Source organism: Poecilia reticulata, chromosome 8 (genome assembly GCF_904066995.2).
Source record: "Poecilia reticulata chromosome 8, P_reticulata-male-v2, whole genome shotgun sequence".
Taxonomy (NCBI): Eukaryota; Metazoa; Chordata; class Actinopteri; order Cyprinodontiformes; family Poeciliidae; genus Poecilia; species Poecilia reticulata.
The window spans coordinates 1,042,197-1,062,736 of record NC_088837.1 but is presented as its reverse complement, the minus strand read 5'-3'; the positions used below and the strand labels follow the sequence as shown (position 1 = coordinate 1,062,736).

The window sequence follows — 20,540 nt, the reverse complement described above, 5'->3', positions numbered from 1 at the left end:
TATTAAGTATACATATAAAAGTTCTGTATGATTTCCAGATTTAGGTTTCTCAGTAACATGTTCTAAGATGAAAGAAAATCACACATTTAAATCAAACCAATAATTTATTCTGAAAAGATTAAAGCATACTTAACGGAAAGCTTACATTATTACATAAACAAAAAATAAATCAGACTTAATTCAGTATTCCATTTACAGTAAGACAAAATATGTTTTTCAGTCATCATACTTGTAACAGTTTGTAGTTTTTGAACTTTACAAAGTTATAAAAATGCACTAAGATATCGGTTGTCATCAGGAAATGGAGGATTTTCCAGTTTGACCAGCCATTCGGAAACTCAAAAATAGAATTTCTTATTTGCGAACACAGCTAACGAGAAAACAATCCAAGTTAGCAATTTCCAATGTCAGAAAGATGTTTGAATTAATGTTTGTCTGTGAGAGGGAGGGGCTGCACAGTGGAGCAGTTGGTAGAGCTGTTGCCTTGCAGCAAGAAGGTTCTGGGTTCAATTCCCAGCCTGGGTCTTTCTGCATGGAGTTTGCATGTTCTCCCTGTGCATGTGTGGGTTTTCTCCAGGTACTCTGGTTTCCTCCCACAATCCAAATTGTTAGGTTACTGTTAGGTTAATTGGTCTATCTAAATTGCCCCTAGGTGTGAGTGTGTGTGTGTGTGCATTGTTGTGTGTCCTGTGTGCCTCTGTATTGCCCTGCGACTGGTGACCTGTCCAGGGTGACCCCGCCCCTCGCCCGGAACGTTAGCTGGAGATGGACACCATCAACCCTCCCGACCCCACTGAGGGACAAGGGTGAAAGAAGATGGATGTGAGAGTGAGAGCAAGACATCCAGCAGATAACAGGAGGGAGAATGGAGAACAGCAAAGTAGCTTTGCTTTATCCTATAGAGCATTCAACCTTGTTTCTGAAAACATTGACAGCCTTTTGGAAATTACGGACGACACGGGGGAAAATAACGATGGCTGCACTCCCCACCTCAGGAGCTTTTAAAAGATGTAAAAGAATTAATAAGTATTTGATATTTCTTTTAGAACAATACAACATTTATTGGGACTGCCTAAGGGACTGACTGACTAAAATGTTTTGAATGTTATTTTCAGTATCTTCTGATGCTATAATTCTTAACCAGAGTCCACTAAATTTTTATGAGCAAATCAATGTTTTACTAAACAGCAAATTGACAATACAATGCTGCTCAACACGTCTCTAATACAAAACAATATCTGCTTTATCCAAATTGTCAAGAAATAATTCACATTCTGCCATTATTTTTAACAAGTTTTACATAATATTATGGAATGTTTCAGTTGTTCATATCAAATACATTTTTACCATCTTCACTGTATACACTATGTAGCAGATATACTGGAAGAGATATGTACTGTAAACTTATATTTGAATACACTTCTTGCTAGAATTATTTTTACAGAAAATCATCAGTTATAGAAGAGAATGAAAAAAAACCTGCTTCTGTCCTAAGATGTACCAACATTCATAAAGATAAAGGACAAAATGGCTGTATTGCATCTATTTTATTATTAAAAATTAAGTGAGGTTTTGGAATGTTTTCAGGAGAGCAATAATGATATACTTAAACTTTCCAGATGATCGGAACCTAAAAGTTCCCAGAAAAACTTCTGTTCTTAAGGAACATTTAGGAATTAAAAATATTTTCCCAAAAAGAACTAAAAAAAAACCACTGCCAGGAAACAATCAGTAATTATAAAGTATTTAACAAGCACCAGTTTTCCTTATGACTCAACATTGTGCGTTAAAATCATCCAGTAGCTGCCAGTCGGAACCATGATCAGAAGTTGTGTTTCCGTTGACCATATAATTGCAAAATTTGGATTCACGAAAATAAATTTGCTTACTGGAAAATCACGGTTTTTGATAAAGAGCTTTTGTTCTGGGATGAGGTGGTTTTTCAGCGAAATTGAAGTATGATCAACAACTGGATGTTGCTACTGGAGCAAAAGACGAAGAAAATGACAGGAAGTCCTTGGCTCGTTTTTTAATGACTTATTGCGTGAACAAACTTATTCATGCGTGAATTTAATTGTGTTTCTTATTTAATAGAAACATCACATTTGTGAAATTGTGGGGGGTTTTTGGCATTGGCGGAATATCAACAATTTTTTGCTCAAATTTGTAATGGAAACGCAGCTAGTGCAGCACGTAGAGGTGGGAACGTGAGAAGGAACAACAGATCTTGTGTTATACACTCATGGATTATAAGCATATATTTAACAATGACCTTCTGGACATTTAAACCAATATAAATACCTATTATACCACTGTGTATGTACACGCTATCTACAAACAATGGGGATCTAGTTAAACAGATTGAGATCAGTGCAACATAAAAGTGTCAGCTGGGAATGACGGACTGTTTTAAAGCGACGCAGTGTTTTTAAGGGGCATAACATTGGGGGTTTCTATCAGAGAATACAAACTGTTTAACATGTCAGTTCTCAGAACCTCTGCTGCTTAGTGTCATGGTCTGAGTCCTTGGCAGTTGTGTTGCAGTTTGTAAAGTCACATAATCTGAGAGTAAGGCAGTATTATGGGATGGCTGAAAGCATTCAGACTGTGGCTTGTTTTAACTGACTCAATTAGTTTTATGGCTGACTCACACTAAAAGAGTTTCTTTCAAATGCAGTTTTCTGTTCATTAAATTTGTTTCACAAAACCCATGTGACAGCAGATCATTACCCTTTAGACAGACGGAAGAGATGACAACATCTAATGCCTCAGTTATTTAAATTACATGAATCAGGTTAATATATTCTGACCATCTGCAAGATTTTAACAATATTATTTGTCACATGCTTTGGGTTCATATAAATCCCATGTAAAGGATAATCTGTCCAGCTACTGGAACAAAACTTCTAACTTCTTTATTTTCATCTCAACAGCAGGGTTATACTAGAAAAAGTTGCTTCTGACCATCTTCTGCTGTTTTTGCAACATTTCACAATGACTTTACCACCTTTCTGCTTCTGTAACATATAAAAAAATGCTACACTGCATTAAGAAATTTAGTATCCTTAAATATATTACAGGCATAGTGTCGGACTACCAGCTTTTCCTAACAAAACATCCCTGACCCGCTGAGGCGTGGAAGCCCTCTGAATGTGTGCTAACCAGAGGGATATGCTAGCTGCTACACTCAAGTTAGCAAAACTGAGTGTTTGCATGGTATTTGCATGGTGGGTTTTCTCCGGGTACTCCGACTTCCTCCCACAGTCCAAAAACATGACTGTCAGGTTAATTGGTCTCTCTAAATTCTCCCTAGGTGTGACTGTGTGTGCATGGTTGTTTGTCCTGTGTGTCTCTGTGTTGCCCTGTGACAGTCTGGTGACCTGTCACCAGACTGTCACACTGTGACAGTCTGGTGACAGAGGCGGGTGACCCCGCCTCTTGCCTGGAACGTTAGCTGGAGATAGGCACCAGCAGCCCTCCCGACCCCACTGAGGGACAAGGGTGTTAGAAGACGGATGGATGGATGTGCTTCTCTGTGTTTTGTATAATCACTGTACCAATATGTTCAACACCAGATGCTATCTGATTTAATGAGCTAAAAACCTAATGATTGTTCAATAAAAGCTTATTACTGCTGCTAAGGCTATAGTTCACATGAGCTGCAGCCATATTGGAATTTATGGTGGGAATTAATGGAGCAACACATTATCCTGTTTAAATAAGGTAGGGTTAGTTTGGTACATTATCGTGTCTGACTGTCCAAGCAATTTGTATGTTAACAGAAAGTAGAAAAATATTTGATATTAATTGGCAGGATCCATTTTTTGGCTGAAATTAATCTCTTGGCACATTTTGACCCCAAAAGGTCTGACCTCCTTTATGATATGTAACCATTGGAAAAAAATGTCTGAAGTTTGTAAGTAAAATGTAAAAATAGAAAGTTCTGAAGTCCTCAGGGTCACAGACACATGCATGTGCATGCACAGAGTCTTACTGAGAAGACTTCAAATCATCCAACAACAACATTTTGAGACTTTAGTGCACCTGAAGTCAGCCGGGCCTTTACCATCCAACACACTAAGTTTTGCAAGAGGAATGGTACCAAAGGATGCTGAGTCCTCACATCGTAACAGTTTATTCTACACACACTTTACACACACAGTTTCTGCTGCGGTTCAGGTGCATTTGGTCCAGGATGTCTGATCTATGCTATGCCAGATGCCAGATGAAACTGATGAAAACATGAGTCTTGAGAACTGAAACATGTGGGCAGAGTTCTCAGGTCTTAGAACACCCATGTGACCGGGACCCACTGTGGGTTTTTGGAAACTGTTTCCAGAGCTGCTTTGACGGTGCGATAAGTCTCATCAAGGTTCTCATTGACGATGGTGAGGTCAAAGAAGTGACCAAAGGCGGCCTGGATTTTAGCACTCTCGTCACATGTCCTCTGCAGCTCTTCGTCCTGCAACACAGAACACACAGATTGGCTCTCCGCACACTTCTGTGACACAAATCTTTCAGTGATTTATAAGAAGAGAAAAGGTTCATTTTGCTCATACTGTCAGGGCCTTTGTGACCACCCCGGCCTCTACAGCCGAGTGATTCATCGCCTTGAGCACCTCAAAATCAGGAGACTGCAGGAATACCACGTAGGGCAAGAACTCTGACGTCCGCAGCACTTTGAGAGACTAGAAGCAACATGCAGAGTAAATGGACACATTAGATTTTAACTTTAACATTGTTTGAAAGTTAACACTTTTCCTGTGCTTTAGAGATCATATCTTAGAGTTCATGATGAAAAACTGAAAGAGGAGCTCATGAAACACGTCACAGATCTTACAGTCAGAAAGTTTCTCTGTCCATCATTACAGTAATGGAACCTGTTATTTCCACCAGCCTGGTGCTGATAGCCTACCACAACAAATCACAAAAGTGACTTTGGTAGGCTGACCGCTCCTGGAGGATTTGATCATTGGTCTATGTTTTCTCTCTTAAATTTCTCTATTTGAGGGTAATGGATCTCAATGTGGTGGTCTGGAGTTTGATAGTAAAATCTAACTCAGTTCCTCCCTGTTCCCATTAATGCCTGATTTAAGAGGGGGTAGTGGTCATGTTTTCCAACAGGACCAGGTTGGTTTAGTATGAAGCCCCATGGAGGACATGGGGGAACATTTTTCTTTTGCATTCCATCGCAATAATGTATTTACTAGTCACTTCATGCATGCATGATGAATAATGAAAGTCTTTGTGCTTCAACAAAAGGTTTCGCAAGGTTTTTCCATATATGTTAATATCTCATTTGTGAGACATCTGAAGTTGTATGTCTTTTTATTTAGGATATAAATGTACCACAAACTTATGTGCAAATTGCCAGAGGCAAAATATGTCAAACATGAGTTTTCTCTCCCAACTCTAAGACATAAACATGACAAAAACTTCCTGGAAGTAAGAATGAAAGGAAGAAAAAGTACATCCAAACTATTTGAACTATTTTTGAGTTATTTTCATGGGGTAATAATATCGCCATCTGACGGTTTTCTGCACCAAAGAGTTAAGAATGTATGAACATGGTTATACAGGTTCATTAAAGGTGTACATAAAGACTGATAAAAAATATCAATTTTATTCTTGCCATCACGATAACAAAATATAGCAGAACGTATGTACTTATTTATTGCTAGACAATGCAAAAAAAAGAAAAATTCCCCAGGCTCCTTATTGTACTCCATAGTTTAGATAGATTTTTTTCCTTTAATAACACTAAAAACTGCTTTTTGTCTTTACAGTGTCCAGTTGTAGCAGAGAGCAAGGGGCTGGGCAAGAAGAGCACATACATTAGAATGATTGACAGCACTAAAATCCTCTTCTTGAGTCTGATTGATTGCTTCTGACTGAACTGTGTATTTCTGGAGCTAACACAGGGAAAAGGCAGAGGATTTGTTTTCACAGATTATCTGTCTCATGAACCACATGAGAAGCCAGGAGAGTTTAGACTTGAGCTTCTCGTTGGGTTTTCTGTTCTTCTGTTAGGTGTTCTTGTAGTTTAATTACACTTAAATGTTTCAGATCCTAAAACAAATTTTAAGATCAGATAAATGTAACGAGAGATACTGACACTTTGTCATGTCAGTATCTCTCTCGACACTTACATTTATCAAGAATGTAAAAAAGTATGTTTTTATCAAAGCTTTAATGGTATTAAAATCCCAAGGATAAGGTGAACGTGTCTACAAACCTGTGGGTTGGCGTCCAGGATGCAGACGCGTCCCGCCTCCACCACCTCGTGGATGGAGTCAATCTTTAAACCGTACAAGTTGCCTTCATATTCTCCATATTCAAGATAACGGCCATTCTTGATGTCAGCCTCCATCTTGTTGCGGCTTGTGAAAGCATACATCCGATTCTCACGTTCTCCCTTTTTGGGCTTTCTGGAGGTGTCTGGATACACACAAAAACAGAGTTATTTCAAGATTTGTAGAGGAAGCATACTCGTTGTTAAACATGAAAGAAATCTTAAAGTGTCCACTGAGCTTCAAGTCATACAACTGAATCACTGAAAGCCGTCGGGTTTCCTACATGGGATGGTGGTGCCAAAGAGCTGCGGGTCCCGCAGCAGCAGCTTGGCCTTTAGTCTCCGCCTCCCAACCCCCTGAGCTCCAATTAAAACCAGAGTTTTTCTTTTGAATGGTGGAACCTTGGCCACCTCCTCATACAGCAGGATTTCATGTCTGTCAAACTCTATGAATGAGATGAATGGTTAAAGGAAAGAAGGTGAGCAGGTTAACAAAGAGGAACATTTCAGGAGGACTCTGGACATTTTGTACAAATGTACATTTTCAGAAGTAAAAACAGTGAAATCAGACGTTTACCTGCATTTTTTGTGGTCACATACATCATCTTCTTCTTCTTCTTCACTCCAAGACCAGTGCAAAGATTTCCTGTCACACCATAATAAAATAGTTTTAGTGCAGCCAGGCTGGCATTAGCTAACTGAATCGTCTCCACAGACTCAGTGGTGGATCCATTCAGTTGCCATTTCAGGCAGTCATATACAAAAAAAATCAGAATCTGTGTTGAAATGACAATAACAAACTCTAAGCAGGTATTAAACATATTTTCATTAAGCCCATATTTCTGATTTAAAATGTTTCTGCATTGATCTGATTTAATTTTCTCATCCTATGTGTGTTTTTATTGGCTGGAAGCTGAAAATCATAACTAACAGAAATAAAGCTTGAGTACATCAGTTTGTTAGGAATTAATCAACATAACATATTTTACTTAGTTAAAGATCTCACTGGAACTTTCAAAATATTCTAATTTATTGAATATGACTGGACAGACGTGGAAATTTACCAGCAGATGGCAGCAAATCCCTGGAGTTTCAATCAGCGTTTTGTTCTTTCAGACCACATACCTGCAGGTGCCAACTCCACATCCTTCTTCACAAAAGCTTTTCTTTTCTCCTCCAACATCTGACTGGGGATCAGCCCTGCACTTCCACCCTCCACATGTCGGGCCTGAACAACATGCGCAGCCACACAGCAGTGTTCAAAATATTAGTGTTTAAAACAAAGACTGGAAAGTTCCAAGCTCCTATGAAGGATACTGAAACACATTTAATTTTGTAGTAAAAAAGGAAAAGGAAAATTAGGACGTTAAATAGAATTAGTGTCTTGATTGTTCTTCTCATACTCAAAAATCTCTTGCCGAAACATGAAAATGTTTGGAGGTTTTGGTTTCCAGTGAACCACTGAACTAACATTTAACTGAGTAGAAAGTACTGCTGCTGTTTCTCTAGTGTCTGCTGTTTTGTCAAACCCCCAGTCGGTTCTGGTTCTGTTGGAAGTTTCTTCCTGTTACAGGGGAGTTTTTTTCTCTCCACTGTTGCTATGTGCTCAGTATGAAGGATTGCTGTGAAGTCAACGACAACACAAGCGTTTTGTCTATAGATTCTATGTTCTCTTCTGTAAAGAGTGAATACCTCAACTCAATGCCTCCATACAATCTGCTGGGTTTTGTTAGATTAAAAACTTGTTTAATTTGAATAATAAACTGAATTTGATTGAATCAGAAAGAGCAATTAGGAATTCTAAATACAATGTCAAATAAATAATAAAGCATGACATCACTTAAAGCATAAAGTATAGAATTAGACTGAATAGATCTGCCCTCATGGACTGTGTTCATTGTGACCGATCCCCAATCTAGAAGATTTTTCAAAACTGGAACCGATCCAATACCAATATCTGGATTAGTGCATCTCTAGTCTGTATAGCCTGAGCAGATAAATCCTACATGCTACAAATACTTTATGTGCAAGTCTTTTACCTGCCACCAGTTGACATCATCTTGGTTGACTATCTGAAGGATGTCTCCTGTCTCAAACCTTAACCCTGCTTCCTTACAAGGAATCAGGGTGTCATTGGCTGGGTCGTAGTCATAGTGACACTTGAAAAACACCTGGACAAATTCAAACAAACAGGATGCTTCACGTAATGGTTTCCCCAACTCATTGGTTCAACAGGCACCATGTTCATTCTGGATGGCAAAAATCACAAATAAAGTACAGAAGAGCTTCCAGCAGGAGGTGGTGTTAGCATGTGTCACCTGTCTTGGTGGAATGGTCTCATGGTAGCTGGGCAGGATCTTCAGAACCACAATGCCACTGGCTGCTTGCAGCTCCTCCAGCAGCACCCTGGGGTCCTGGCTCACATCTCGTCCGTTCACCTGTCAGAACACAAGAACAGTCTGTTCAAATTATTCATTCACAAAGCTCTTCTCCACGATGAAGCTGTTAGGTGTTTTAACTGTTGCATAGAATGAAATAAAAAAGTTCAATGTACCAATAACAACAATGCAACACTGATGTATACTAACCAGAGGTGAAATTAGTTTTAAATTCTTGGGGGTACTATGACATATGTGTGTGTGTGTGTGTGTGTGTGTGTGTGTGTGTGTGTGTGTGTGTGTGTGTGTGTGTGTGTGTGTGTGTGTGTGTGTGTGTGAATATATATAAGCTGGGTAGCTCTTGAATTGGTACAAAATAAAGCTGTATTTCCCTCAGCCCACTGGCTGTAATGTTGACACCTTGAGATGCCATGAGACCTACATTCTGAACATCATGGCATAGAGTGCATCCCAGTTCCAGTTTTCCATGTCTGGCATATAACCATTCATTTTAGCTTTTAAACTGGTTCTATTGATCCTGTGTCCAGACAGAGGGATAATCAGCAGCCCAGCATCATGACCTGTTTGTTCTGAAGATCCCGCAGCTTCCACTTCATCTTCCTAACATGATGCCTCCTCACCCTGACTCTCATACTGACAGGAGGAACCACAGAGCTCTGTTAGGTTAAAGCTCATCTTATGAAGTTGGGATATTTTTCCTCCAACAGGATCCAGAGGAATCACCTCAAACCAGATGTTGGACTGGATTTTATTTCAATGTCATTTGTGAATGTTAGCTCCTCATTTTCAACAGTGGAGCTATAAAGGTTGAAAAAGGTTATTATTTTGGAGAAAATCTCATCAACATCAATATTTCCACTAAATAAGAGGCAAAAAAAACAAAATTGTTTGATAAAGGAAAAGCCTCTCAGACTCTGAGCCCAACAGCACCAAACTATTTTTTTATATTAGACAATTAATTTAATTTCACATAATTATCGCGGTAGAAGCCATTAGTTTGTTAAATACTTAATGAAACATATTGGCCGTGTTTGATGTTTGTTGTGATATAGTCACACAGAATGAGATAATTAGTTTAAGTTTGTAGTTTATTGTACTACAGTAGCTTATTGAATGTTCAGAAACTACAGCGGCTGTGATTCGCCAAGACAAAGGTAAAACAACCTGAACAGGTGATCAACTCTAAACAACTCGCACATTTTTACTCTCGGTCTCTGTCATTTAAGCACAGCCGTTGCCATGGCAACCTCCTGCGCTCCGCAAGCCGACAAGAGATTACGTTAAAAACATTTAGTCCATTACGATATCAGGTTTTCAGGCTTAATATTTATTATGCGATTATTAATAATCCTCCCTGTACACAGCGGTGGTTGATTAATTTTAAACTCCTACTCTGCTAGTTATTTTGGCATGGAACAGAAACGCACAGAATTGCACAACACCTTGTTGAAACAATAATTACTGAGATTATTATTGTTGTTGAATCATTAATTTGAACACGTTTTGTTGATTTTTGTTGATGTTGTTCTTTAATAAAGTTACTAATGTTTTGATAAGGAGCCAGAGGAGGACCTGCTGGTCTCAACCTCCTGGCGGCATTCAGTTTGTCACCTAATGCTGAGATCGACTCAAAACTTTCCGTGATCGTCGTATTGCAGCCCTGCTCTAGTAAAGCACGAACAGTTCAGAGACCATATGAAATGGGAAAAAAGTTATTTATTAACTGATTAAGTCTGTTTTAGATTGTTCTTGAAAAACGAATCAGTCGCAGCTGCACAGTGAACCCACAGATTTTTTACAGCAGACAGCCGCTCCCCTCTCATGCAGGTACTGCGTACCCCCGCTAAATCTTTTAGGGGTACGCAGTACCCTGCCGTACCCCCTTACTTTCACTCCTGATACTAACCTAATTTGTTGTGGAGTATTAGCTTTTTCTAATATACATTTTCATGTTTTTCTTGTTTATAGTAACAGAATTCAGCATAGGGTTCTGTGTGTGTGTGTGTGTGTGTATGTGTATGTGTATGCGTGCGTGTGTGTGTGTGTGTGTGTGTGTGGAACTGATCCAATATCAATATCTGGATCAGTTCCACAGACACACACACAGACAAGACAATTAAAGACAAGAATCTTTCATTTAACTGTCTTTTAATAAAGATCTAACCGAGGACTGGGTTTGATCCTGTGACAACCTGTGACATTTTATTTCTTGTGATGTTTGTAATATAAATAATATTTTCCATATGACTTTATTATTTAATTTCTCACTTATGTTTAAAATATCTGTACAGAAACCAAAGTGGAACCAAAGTCACATTCCCTGTTTGGATATATAAACTTGACCAGAGAAGCTAATCCTGATTTAAAATGTGTTTTTTCCTCACTTTTATTCAAACTATAAACTTTTTTACATTTATTTAGAATTAGTGCTGCCTCATACTTTCTGGTTTTAGTTGGCCATGAGTTCTTAGGGATTTTTTACAGCAGTGTCCAGCTTTCCCCAAAACATTGGGATACATTTGGCAGCAAATCATAAAAATGAGCATGGCAGATAACATTTGAGTAAGTTATTTGATTATTCTTTATAAAAATGATTTTAAAAAAAGATGAGATATATGTAATTAAAATGTTATCTTTAAAAATGTAGTTAGATCATTTGTTTAAAATTTTTCTTTTTTTTATCATCTTTGCACAAACTTTCTGAGGTGCCCCTAACCCCATAAAGTCCCTTTACTTTGAAAAACACTGATGTAGATTATAGTACATAAAGTCTAAGAGCTCAGATTGAGAACCTAGGGGAAGGGAGAAATGGGATAAATGCCTCTTTGATGATGTCTCCAACATGCAGGAGGCCTTGCTGGTCTATAATCCCTCCATGGAGGATACGGGCGATCACCAGCTCTCCACCTTCCACTTTGAATGTCACACCCTGAAACAACAAGCAAAAACTGTTTGAGTGAATCCAGAAAATGCTTAAGGAACAACAACCAACAAATGATAAAACTATGACTCTGTTAGGAGACGTGTTGCTGAAGATCCAGGAGAGAATCAAACTTACCATCGTCTCTGGAACATGATTGGAGCAGGACACAACCACTCAGCTAAACCATGTAAGAGCTAGGACACCTGGTGGAAGTTCTAGATGCATTTTCTATAAGAAAGACTGCTTCATTTATAAAGATGTAATCTGGCAGTGTCATGTCTAGGTGTTGCTTGTGAACTTCACCTCAACTTTTCAAAAAGCGGATGGTTAGACACAGTAAATTCATGGTTCAACAATTAGTGGAAATATATTTCTAATTATGCAAGGATATAGATCGGTTTGGAAACTTTTTCTCCTTTATAGCTGCAGTATAATGTTTCTAACGTTTATAAAAAAATATATGTATATATTTCTTTTTTACATGTTTGTTAAAATTATCACTATGTCATGACAGTATGACATAGACAGAAGGCAGAGAAATAATCTGCCTTCCTGCTGTCATCTGAATCAATAAACACCTCAACAGAAACAACCAATCAGAGTAAGGAGGAGCGTCGTAGTGCTATGAATCACCACATGTATGCGCTGCTCAACCGCCCCCCTTGTTCTCTGCTACCCTCCAACTAGTTCACCACAATGGAGCCAACCACGACTCCTTAGCATGGCCACTAATGACGGTGGATAAACGGTTTTCTTGTAATGGTAAGTTGTTTCTATGTTAACACATTTAGGAAGTTGATTGACAGCACTAAGACCCTCCCCTTGGCTCTGATTGGTTGTTATTGAGTGGTGCATTTCTAAAGACAGAAATTGTAGCATTGGGAGAAGGAGGTCAATCTTTTCAGATTATCTCTTATTCTGTCATGATCATGTAAAGTAAAAAAAAAATGAAAACAAACATATTTTGTAAAAGTTACATACTGTAGTCTTAAGAACTGAAATTATCAATTGAAAAATTTTTTTGGTATTTGCAAAACTCAACTTTGTTTCATACTCAACTTGGTCTCACATTAAAAGATGTTTGATGATCTGAAACATTTAATGTGACCAACAAAAGCAGAAGAAATCTGTGAGGGAATAAATACTTTCTCACTACACAAAATTATAGCACCTAACTCATCTAAACTATTTTAATCATGTAATGTGCTGTTGTTAGGGATGCCGTTGACATTTAATACATCCACTATGAGATCAGATATTTTTTACAGGGAAAAATAATTAAAAGCAAATGTTTGCTGATTTGATGAAAGTAGAAATGTTTAGCTACAGCAGGAATACAGGCAGTAGAGATAATGCAGTGATGTTCTCACCAGATGTTCCCCTGCAACTTTGCGTATGCCAACCATGCGTATGGCATCAGAGGGCAGGGCCGGGTTGGTCGTCTGGCTGTCTTCCTGTTCATGATCTACACAGTCACACGGGCTGGGAGGCTGGCTCTCGCATGCCTGGGAGGCCACTGAATCATGAGTCTCCAGTAAAGACTAAATGGTAAAAAAAGACAAAGAATTCTAGTTTGATGTTCAAATTTATCTTTAGTCAGTCAAAGCTCCTGCTTAAAAAGCCCTGACATGCAGCGTGGTGCATTTGTGTACATTCCACACCTGGAAGTGAGGCTGTGTGAGGATGCGGGCCAGCTCAGCGGCAGTGTCGGAGTGCTGCGTGAACGGGTACAGATCCCTGAGGATCTCCTGCAGGAGCTCCACGTTGTTCTCCCTCACTGGTGACAGCCGCGGCTCCTTGGGGCTCTCCTCCTGCTCCTGACATCCACCAACAGTGAGCCGGGATTTAATTCAGTGGAAATGACATTAATGTGTTCATTTTCGATCTCAGTTCCACTTCAAACATTCGTATTTGAGTGTATGCCTCACCAAAGGGCTTTCCATAATGCCTTTGAGGTAGATGAGGTCAAGGTCGTTGGCGATGGTGGAGCTGGTGGTGCTGTCGCTCATTGCGTCCAACACCTGGGGAGCTGACACACACACGCACATGCAAACAATCATTCAGCAGATGAGAATCCCAGCAAACTTCAACATTATGTTTTTTAAAAAAAATCTGACGTTGCTGCATTCACTTGATGCAGAGAGAAGAGCCTTTAGGTGAAGAAAGGAAGGAGGACTTGTAAAAAATAAAAAAAAACATAGACAATAATCTTATGGTGATAACTGCAAACATGAAGAATTGTGTCAGGTCTCACCAGGCTCTGTCCTGGTGGAGGCCACAGGCATGGCAGAACTTCAGTCAATCTGAGAGGGACAGAGAGAGGAAAAGCACGGTGGTGGAATGGCTGCAGAGTTTAAGCAAAAAGATGGCAGATCTGAGAACAAACTTATCATCAGTTATAGGAATTGTATTCATATGCTCCAAACGCAGCCAAATACCTCAAACGTTTGGGGGAAGAATATGTTTTTACTAACAATCAGATACATGCGAGGTGCATTAGATTCAGCTCCCTATATTACCCACACACCCATAATGAATACAAATCCAGTGCAATTAGTTGACGTCAAATCAGCTGATTAAAAATTAGAGTCCGTGTGTGTGATCTAATCTCACTGTAAACAGCTGCACTTTGATGACTTCTGATGTTTGTTAAAGAACATCAGAGACCATCCATCGTCATGGAGACTAAGGAACCCGGAAGCAGATCTGGAGAAGTTTACAGCAGGGTCAGGTTTTACAACAGCACACAGTTCTGGTCAGTCCATCGTCTGAACACGGAGAGGAAACTATAAACATTAACCAGAGAAGCAGCCAAGAGGCCCATGGTTACTCTGGAGGAGTTGCGGAGATCCACAGCTCAGACGTCAGAATCTCCCTGCAGAAAAACCACTAAACTACACAACTCTAGAAGAGTAGCAAGATGAAAGATCATGTTTCCAGAACGCCACGTAAGTTCTGTTTGCAATTTTCCACAAATCATGTAGAGAAAACACAGTAAACAGGAACGTTCTGCAACGCTTTGGTCAGAAGAAACTAAAATCCTTTGGCATGGATGAAAAACAGTACATGTGGTGAAAAACTGACCCAAAATTCCCAGTGAGAAATGGTGGAGCCAACATCATGCAGGGGTTTTTCTTATTTTCTCATTGACTCAGGGGCTGCAACTGCAGCAAAAGGCAGCACCAAAAAGCTTCAACTGAATACAAATGTACACCACACATTTATTTATTCATTCTGAACCACAGAACAATTTCAGCAGATAAACGGTTTTCCTTTAACGGTAAGTTGGTTCTCTACTTTTAGCCCATTTAGCAGTAAGTACCTGAGGATGATTGGGAGCGGTGCATTTCTTCAAACAACAGCAGCTCAGACAGTGAGAAAAAAATGCTCCTTTTTATTTGTTGTATGCAAACTTCTGTAAGTTTACATTTTCAATTGTTGGGAAAAAATAAGTTTAACTTTTTTTAAACTGACTAAATCAACAACGTTCTGTCAGAACAACGAGTCCAAGTCGTTACCTTCAAATATCCAGAAGTTCTTAAAAAACAATATTCAGCTCTTCATTGGTTCCATCCAGATCAACAAAGGCCGAGAAAGAACCCATACCATGACAAACACACACACGCTCGCACGCACCCACGCACACACACGCACACACACACACACAGGGAGTGATGTCAGCAAGGGAAGGTGGAGCTTCTGCAATTGTTCCAGAATGAAGTCTGGCACAGACTGATGAGAGAGGGAAGAGGGAGTGGCATGTGGGTGTAACTAATCTATACATCACCATGACAACACTTTCAGCTACGCTTATTTTGATTAAGTAAGAACAGATCAGGGCGCTCTTTACATGTGAAGATCTATGCATCTATCGTTGCAATGAAAAGCTGCTGTGAAATCGCATGGCTGCCATGGCAACGGCTCCTCCATCAGCTTTCACACTCACATCGCTGCTTATTGCTGCAGAGGGGATTATACAACACCTTAGGCAGAGTAAACTGGGAGGCAAAATAACAATCTAGAAGAAAAACTAGATTAACTGGAAGACGATCATCATGTTTGTCTTCACAGACTTAATAATGGTCCACGCATTTATGATGGCGTCAGCTAGCTGAAACAGTCGAGACCCAAACATCAATTTTATGTGAAGAGAGATGTCAACCTAACTGCCTAAAAAATCTGAGCCAAAAATCAAAGCCAAAACTTTGTTTCATAAACAGGGACCTTTAGTTACACCTCATTAGATAGGCAGATATCTGTATTAATAGGAAAAAAACAGAATTATTATCCTAAAATTATAACAACATACAGTTATGGTACTAAAAAAGGAAGATCATTAAAAGATAACATCAAATGTACAGAATAATACGAGAGTCCACCATGCTACCGTTCCACTGATGTGTTTTTGAACAAGGAGTGCTCATAAAGCTTCAAGAGCCTGTGCGTGCGTGTGCGTGCGTGCGTGCGCGCGCGTGCGTGCGTGCGTGCGTGCGTGCGTGCGTGCGCGCGTGACTGATGATGCTGAATCACTCTTTACTCCACCAGCTTCCAGTTTCTCAGCTGATTTAGAGAAGACATTGAAACACAAGCATGGTTCAAGACACTGAGTTTCAGTAAAACTTTTGTTTTTTGAGGGGGGTTACGAACTGTGTGAAGGCCTGGAGGTAGGAGAGGAGCACTGAGATTGTTTCCGAATGCCGTGAGGTACAGAATGATCTAAACAAGTTCAGTTTAACTTCATCAGAATAATATCCACATTTCTGAACAGGACATTAGCTTGAGCTACCTGAAGGTAAATGTGCTCATCATTTTATAGACAGTGGGGAATGCTTTACTTTTGTTCTCTTTAGTGCAACAGATCAAAATAGCACAATTTGACCGATTGAACTTAATGGAACAGCATTATGTGTTTTCCAGGCACATTGTGCTATAAAATGGCACTATCAAGTTGTCATGTTAACTTCTGTTGTTATAAAAACATTATATATGTTAAATATGACTTAAGATGGATGTTACTTCCAAATGTAATGCCTTTGAAATTGGCCTCTATCTCTTTAAGAAACTCCTGCTCTTTCTAACACTCTGCCTTCAAGAAGTCATCACAACATGGCTCTTCTATTAACCCTATAACAACTTCTTTACCAGAGTAGAAGTAGCTCCTATAGCAGATGCACAGTTCCACCAGGTATTTGCTAATTGCTGCTGGCTAGTCTGAAGGAGCTGAGTGAGGGAGGGCTGCTCTGTGAGGTGGAAGCTCTGAAGCTTGAAAGCTGCAGCACTGGGGAGGAGCTGTGACTATGAAAAAAGAGGAGCTGTGCCTGTGGTCCCTTCAGATGTTCTGCACAGCTGGTTACCATGGAGATTAAAGGTTTTCTCAAACATGCATGAAAAAAATCAAAGCAACACACCAGGTATGTTTTTGATGAGAGAATAACATTATAACATGACGTAAAGCTCAAAAAGTGGATTTTACATGTACTGCCCCTTTAACATGATGAATGGTGTTCCTATATATTTCATAGTAACTACTCAGGTAGGAACCATATAGATCCCTCAGGTCATCAGACAATTTACTCACTCTGTGCAGTGTTTAGTTTCCATCACCCTCAACTCTGGAACAATCATTCCTTAGCTTTTTACCTCCTTAAATGTTGTCATTTAGTTTTTTCATTTATTTTATCTTTTTCTGAATTGTTCTTTTTTGAATTACGTTGTAAAAATAACCTGACTCCATTTTTCCTGACAGTGCAGTTTCTGCTCTGAGTGCCCAACATGTCAGGCATTATTGCATCTCTCAGCTTTTTCAGCACACAAATGTGTGAGCATAAAAACCATATTTATTACTTGATAACACAGAAAACATTGAGGTAGGATTAATGACAACAGGACAGGGGATACATTTTAAAAATACAACTGTTTCCATACTCTGTTTCCTTTTTTCATACTTAAGGAAAACAAATCAGATGTAGTTTTCCTCACTTTTGTTCATCTTGTAGTCAGCCATTGTTGTTCTTGTTCTCCCCCCACCATGCCATTAATGCAGACACGCCCCCACCCACTCACCACAGCGCCGCCTCCATTCATCTCCCACCGCCACCCATCTGCTGTGCTGAGCCATGAAACAAATGTCACAGGCACAGTTAGCACAGCCCACTAAGACGTGTTAGTACAAAGGCTTGGAGAGCAGCCAAGCCTGGTTCTACTTGCTCTGCTTCTATATTTTTAAAGAACATAATTATTAGAAATTAGATCTTATGAAGTATTTCACTTCCTACAGCATGTTTTACATATTCATTAGATGATGTCCTAATCTGCAGCGTAAGATAGAAGTGTTGTTTATGTGTAGCCTGTTTAGATGTGATGATGGTGGGGTGTTACATCCAATAGGGTCGCCCTTTTACTGCCGACTGGAATCACAAGATTTCCATGTTGGTAGCTTTGTGGAAAGAGTTAAAGTAAAGACCTACAATCTTTAGGGCAGGGGTGTCAAACTCCAGTCCTCGAGGGCCGGTGTCCTGCAACTTTTAGAAGTGCCTCTGCTGCACCACACCTGAATAGAATAATTAAGTAATTAGCAAGGCTCTGGAGAACTGAGGAGGTAATTAAGCCATTTGATTCAGGTGTTTTGTACCTGTGGCACATCTAAAAACTGCAGGACAGCGGCCCTTCAGGACTGGAGTTTGACACCCCTGCTTTAGGGAAATGTTTTACTAAATGTTAAAATAAGACTTGAGAGTTTGGAACATCGACTCTAATCTTTTTGACTTATTTAAAAAAAATCAGAACAACATGCTGTTTTTCGGTGACTGCCCTCAGTGAGGGCGACTGTCTCAGTGGTAATTATTTTGCAATTGGAAAAGTTGTTACATGTTGATGTGTCTCTGGGCAAGGCACTTATCCTCAAGTTGCCTTCTGACTGGTGTGTATGTGAGGGTGAATGAGTCTGAGTGATCAGTGTGACAGGAAAGGTGCTGTATAACATCACTCCATCTACTGATCAATAATTGAAGGAAGGCTAAAGGAGGATCTTTTGAAATGCGTCTTTTTAAATTCCTTAAATAGAGGAATCAGCTAAAACTGTATCATTTTGTAAATGTGACCTAAAATCTAGGTAATGGAAACTGATGTGTACCTCACCTCTGAGGTTTTCACTGAGGCTGATTCAATGCGATCGTTGGCAGGACAGGAATGGTTCGCTGGAGGAATCACAGAAATCAAGCTGAACTACTTTCAATAGGTTAGATTTCAATCCAACATATTGCTCAGTCCTGGACTGAATTACAGTCCTCACAGATGCTTTAAAATTTAGATATTTCTAAATTCTTTATTCTTTTTGTGAGGAAAAAAAATATAGAAGTCTATAATGTACTCAATTATGAAAACACACATCCTGTATGTACATCATAATAGTGATTCTATACTCGTGTAGCAGCAGTTTGATATTTTGGTCTCATTCATCCAGTCATAGTGTACATCTGCTTGTCTCTGCGTAGTCGTGGGTGGTGTGGGGATGGAGGTAGGTGGTATACACCATGCAAACAACCATGTACACACACTCATTCATAAGGGCAATTTAAAAAACCTAATTAACCCAACAGTCATTTTTTGAGATGTAGCAGGACGCCGCAGTACGTGGAGAAGCCATGCATGCTCCTGTAGACAAAGCAGTCTGAGCTGCAAAAACAACAAAAAACAGCTAACTGCTGCGTTACCATGCAGCCACCTAACACAGACTTAAAGAGTAAAAATATTAACAAAAAAAATCACATTGGTTTTGTGTGTTCTTTTTTTTAACCTCAACATGTATTTTAAAGAAACTATTAGCTCCATACAACAATTCACCATGCGGTTTGACCAGTTGAAGTATTTCAGTAGCCATTCATCCCAGAGCTGATCAAAGCCAGTCCAGGTTGAAACAGACACTACGCAAAATTAAGAAGCAGGGAATCAGGTGTCTTCAAGTCTGTGTGCAAATTAAATTATATTTTGAACCAGTGTGAGCATCCCACTCCTAACACAATAGGAGAGACGCTGAGCGCGGCTCTAATTGGTCTCAGAGGTCATATATAACCAAAAATGACACGCCCACTTTCAAAATGCGTACAACCCAAAGTCTGACCAGAGAACAAAGAAACTATTTACCCATTAACATAACCTCAGTGTACAGTCATACATCACACATTCAACAATACAGCTCCACCAGCTCTGAGAGCATTAAACAACCGAGAGGACAGAACGCAGCAGTGAGAGCTGCATGTCTCCCGCCGCTCTTTGTTTGGGGCCGGAGACCCCGGAGACCCCGGAGACCCTGTCCCTCCTGTCCCTCCTACCTCTGAACACAGGGAGACAAGCTTCCCGCTGGTTGGAGGTCTCGTGCGTGTCTTGTTGTTGTCTTGCTCGTTGTCGACGTTTAGAACCGCGACGGTGTCAATGTGATCGAAAAATAGCCGTAACTTCCGTGAGAACTTCAAAATAAAATATTTGGACATCCGACGGTAAAACACAAAGCGCTAAGATCTGCAGGGCATGAAGCGCACCGAGCTCGCCGAGGATCGCTGTTCGCGTCTCACCACTACATTAGCCTCACATTAGCGCACTGCTGAATTAATGGAGCCCCAGAGAGCCCCTCCCTCTGCCGACTCACTCAGACAACCAAACACATCTCCACTCCTCTAAAAAACACATTTGGAAAAAGAACAAACAAAAAACCTTTTGGACGACTACATTTTATGAGACATCTTGAACCAAATCACATAAATACACTAATTTGTCTAATTATTTAGACTTAGCAATTAGTTGTGTTTGTGTTCTAAACAGTGGTGAAAGTAGTTTTAAATTTTGGGGGGTACTATGACAAAAAAAAAAAAAATATGACAAAAAAAAATTATATATAGCTTTGGAATTTCTGTGCTGATTAAATTTTTGC

At 39.7% G+C, this 20,540-nt stretch overlaps 1 protein-coding gene across 2 annotated transcripts; it reads right to left on the bottom strand.

Annotated features, from left to right (window-relative positions):
* Positions 1-85: 85 nt before the first annotated feature.
* Positions 86-20,218, bottom strand: mpp2a (MAGUK p55 scaffold protein 2a). 2 transcript variants are annotated; one of them, XM_008415056.3, is made up of 14 exons: positions 19,945-20,217; positions 13,869-13,917; positions 13,543-13,643; positions 13,276-13,431; positions 12,985-13,155; positions 11,513-11,620; positions 8,611-8,730; positions 8,332-8,463; positions 7,418-7,520; positions 6,870-6,938; positions 6,577-6,738; positions 6,236-6,438; positions 4,560-4,688; positions 86-4,462 (listed from the first exon to the last, which is right to left on the bottom strand). In XM_008415056.3, the coding sequence occupies exons 2-14, from the start codon at positions 13,897-13,899 to the stop codon at positions 4,286-4,288; spliced, it is 1,662 nt and encodes a 553-aa protein (XP_008413278.1). In that variant the 5' UTR covers positions 13,900-13,917; positions 19,945-20,217; the 3' UTR covers positions 86-4,285. The 2 variants fall into 2 exon arrangements, with proteins under 2 accessions (XP_008413278.1, XP_008413279.1); XM_008415057.3 differs by lacking the exon at positions 6,577-6,738 and having other exon boundaries at positions 19,945-20,218.
* Positions 20,219-20,540: the final 322 nt, after the last annotated feature.

What these genes read in the sequence shown, in the direction of transcription:
- mpp2a (XM_008415056.3), bottom strand. Translation starts at nt 13,899, where the DNA reads ATGCCTGTGGCCTCCACCAGGACAGAGCCTG. An exon ending in GCATTATGGAAAGCCCTTTG is followed by an intron (nt 13,432 to 13,542) that starts GTGAGGCATACA and finishes GGTGGATGTCAG; the next exon opens with GAGCAGGAGGAGAGCCCCAA. An exon ending in TGGTCACAAAGGCCCTGACA is followed by an intron (nt 4,463 to 4,559) that starts GTATGAGCAAAA and finishes TCTGTGTTGCAG; the next exon opens with GACGAAGAGCTGCAGAGGAC.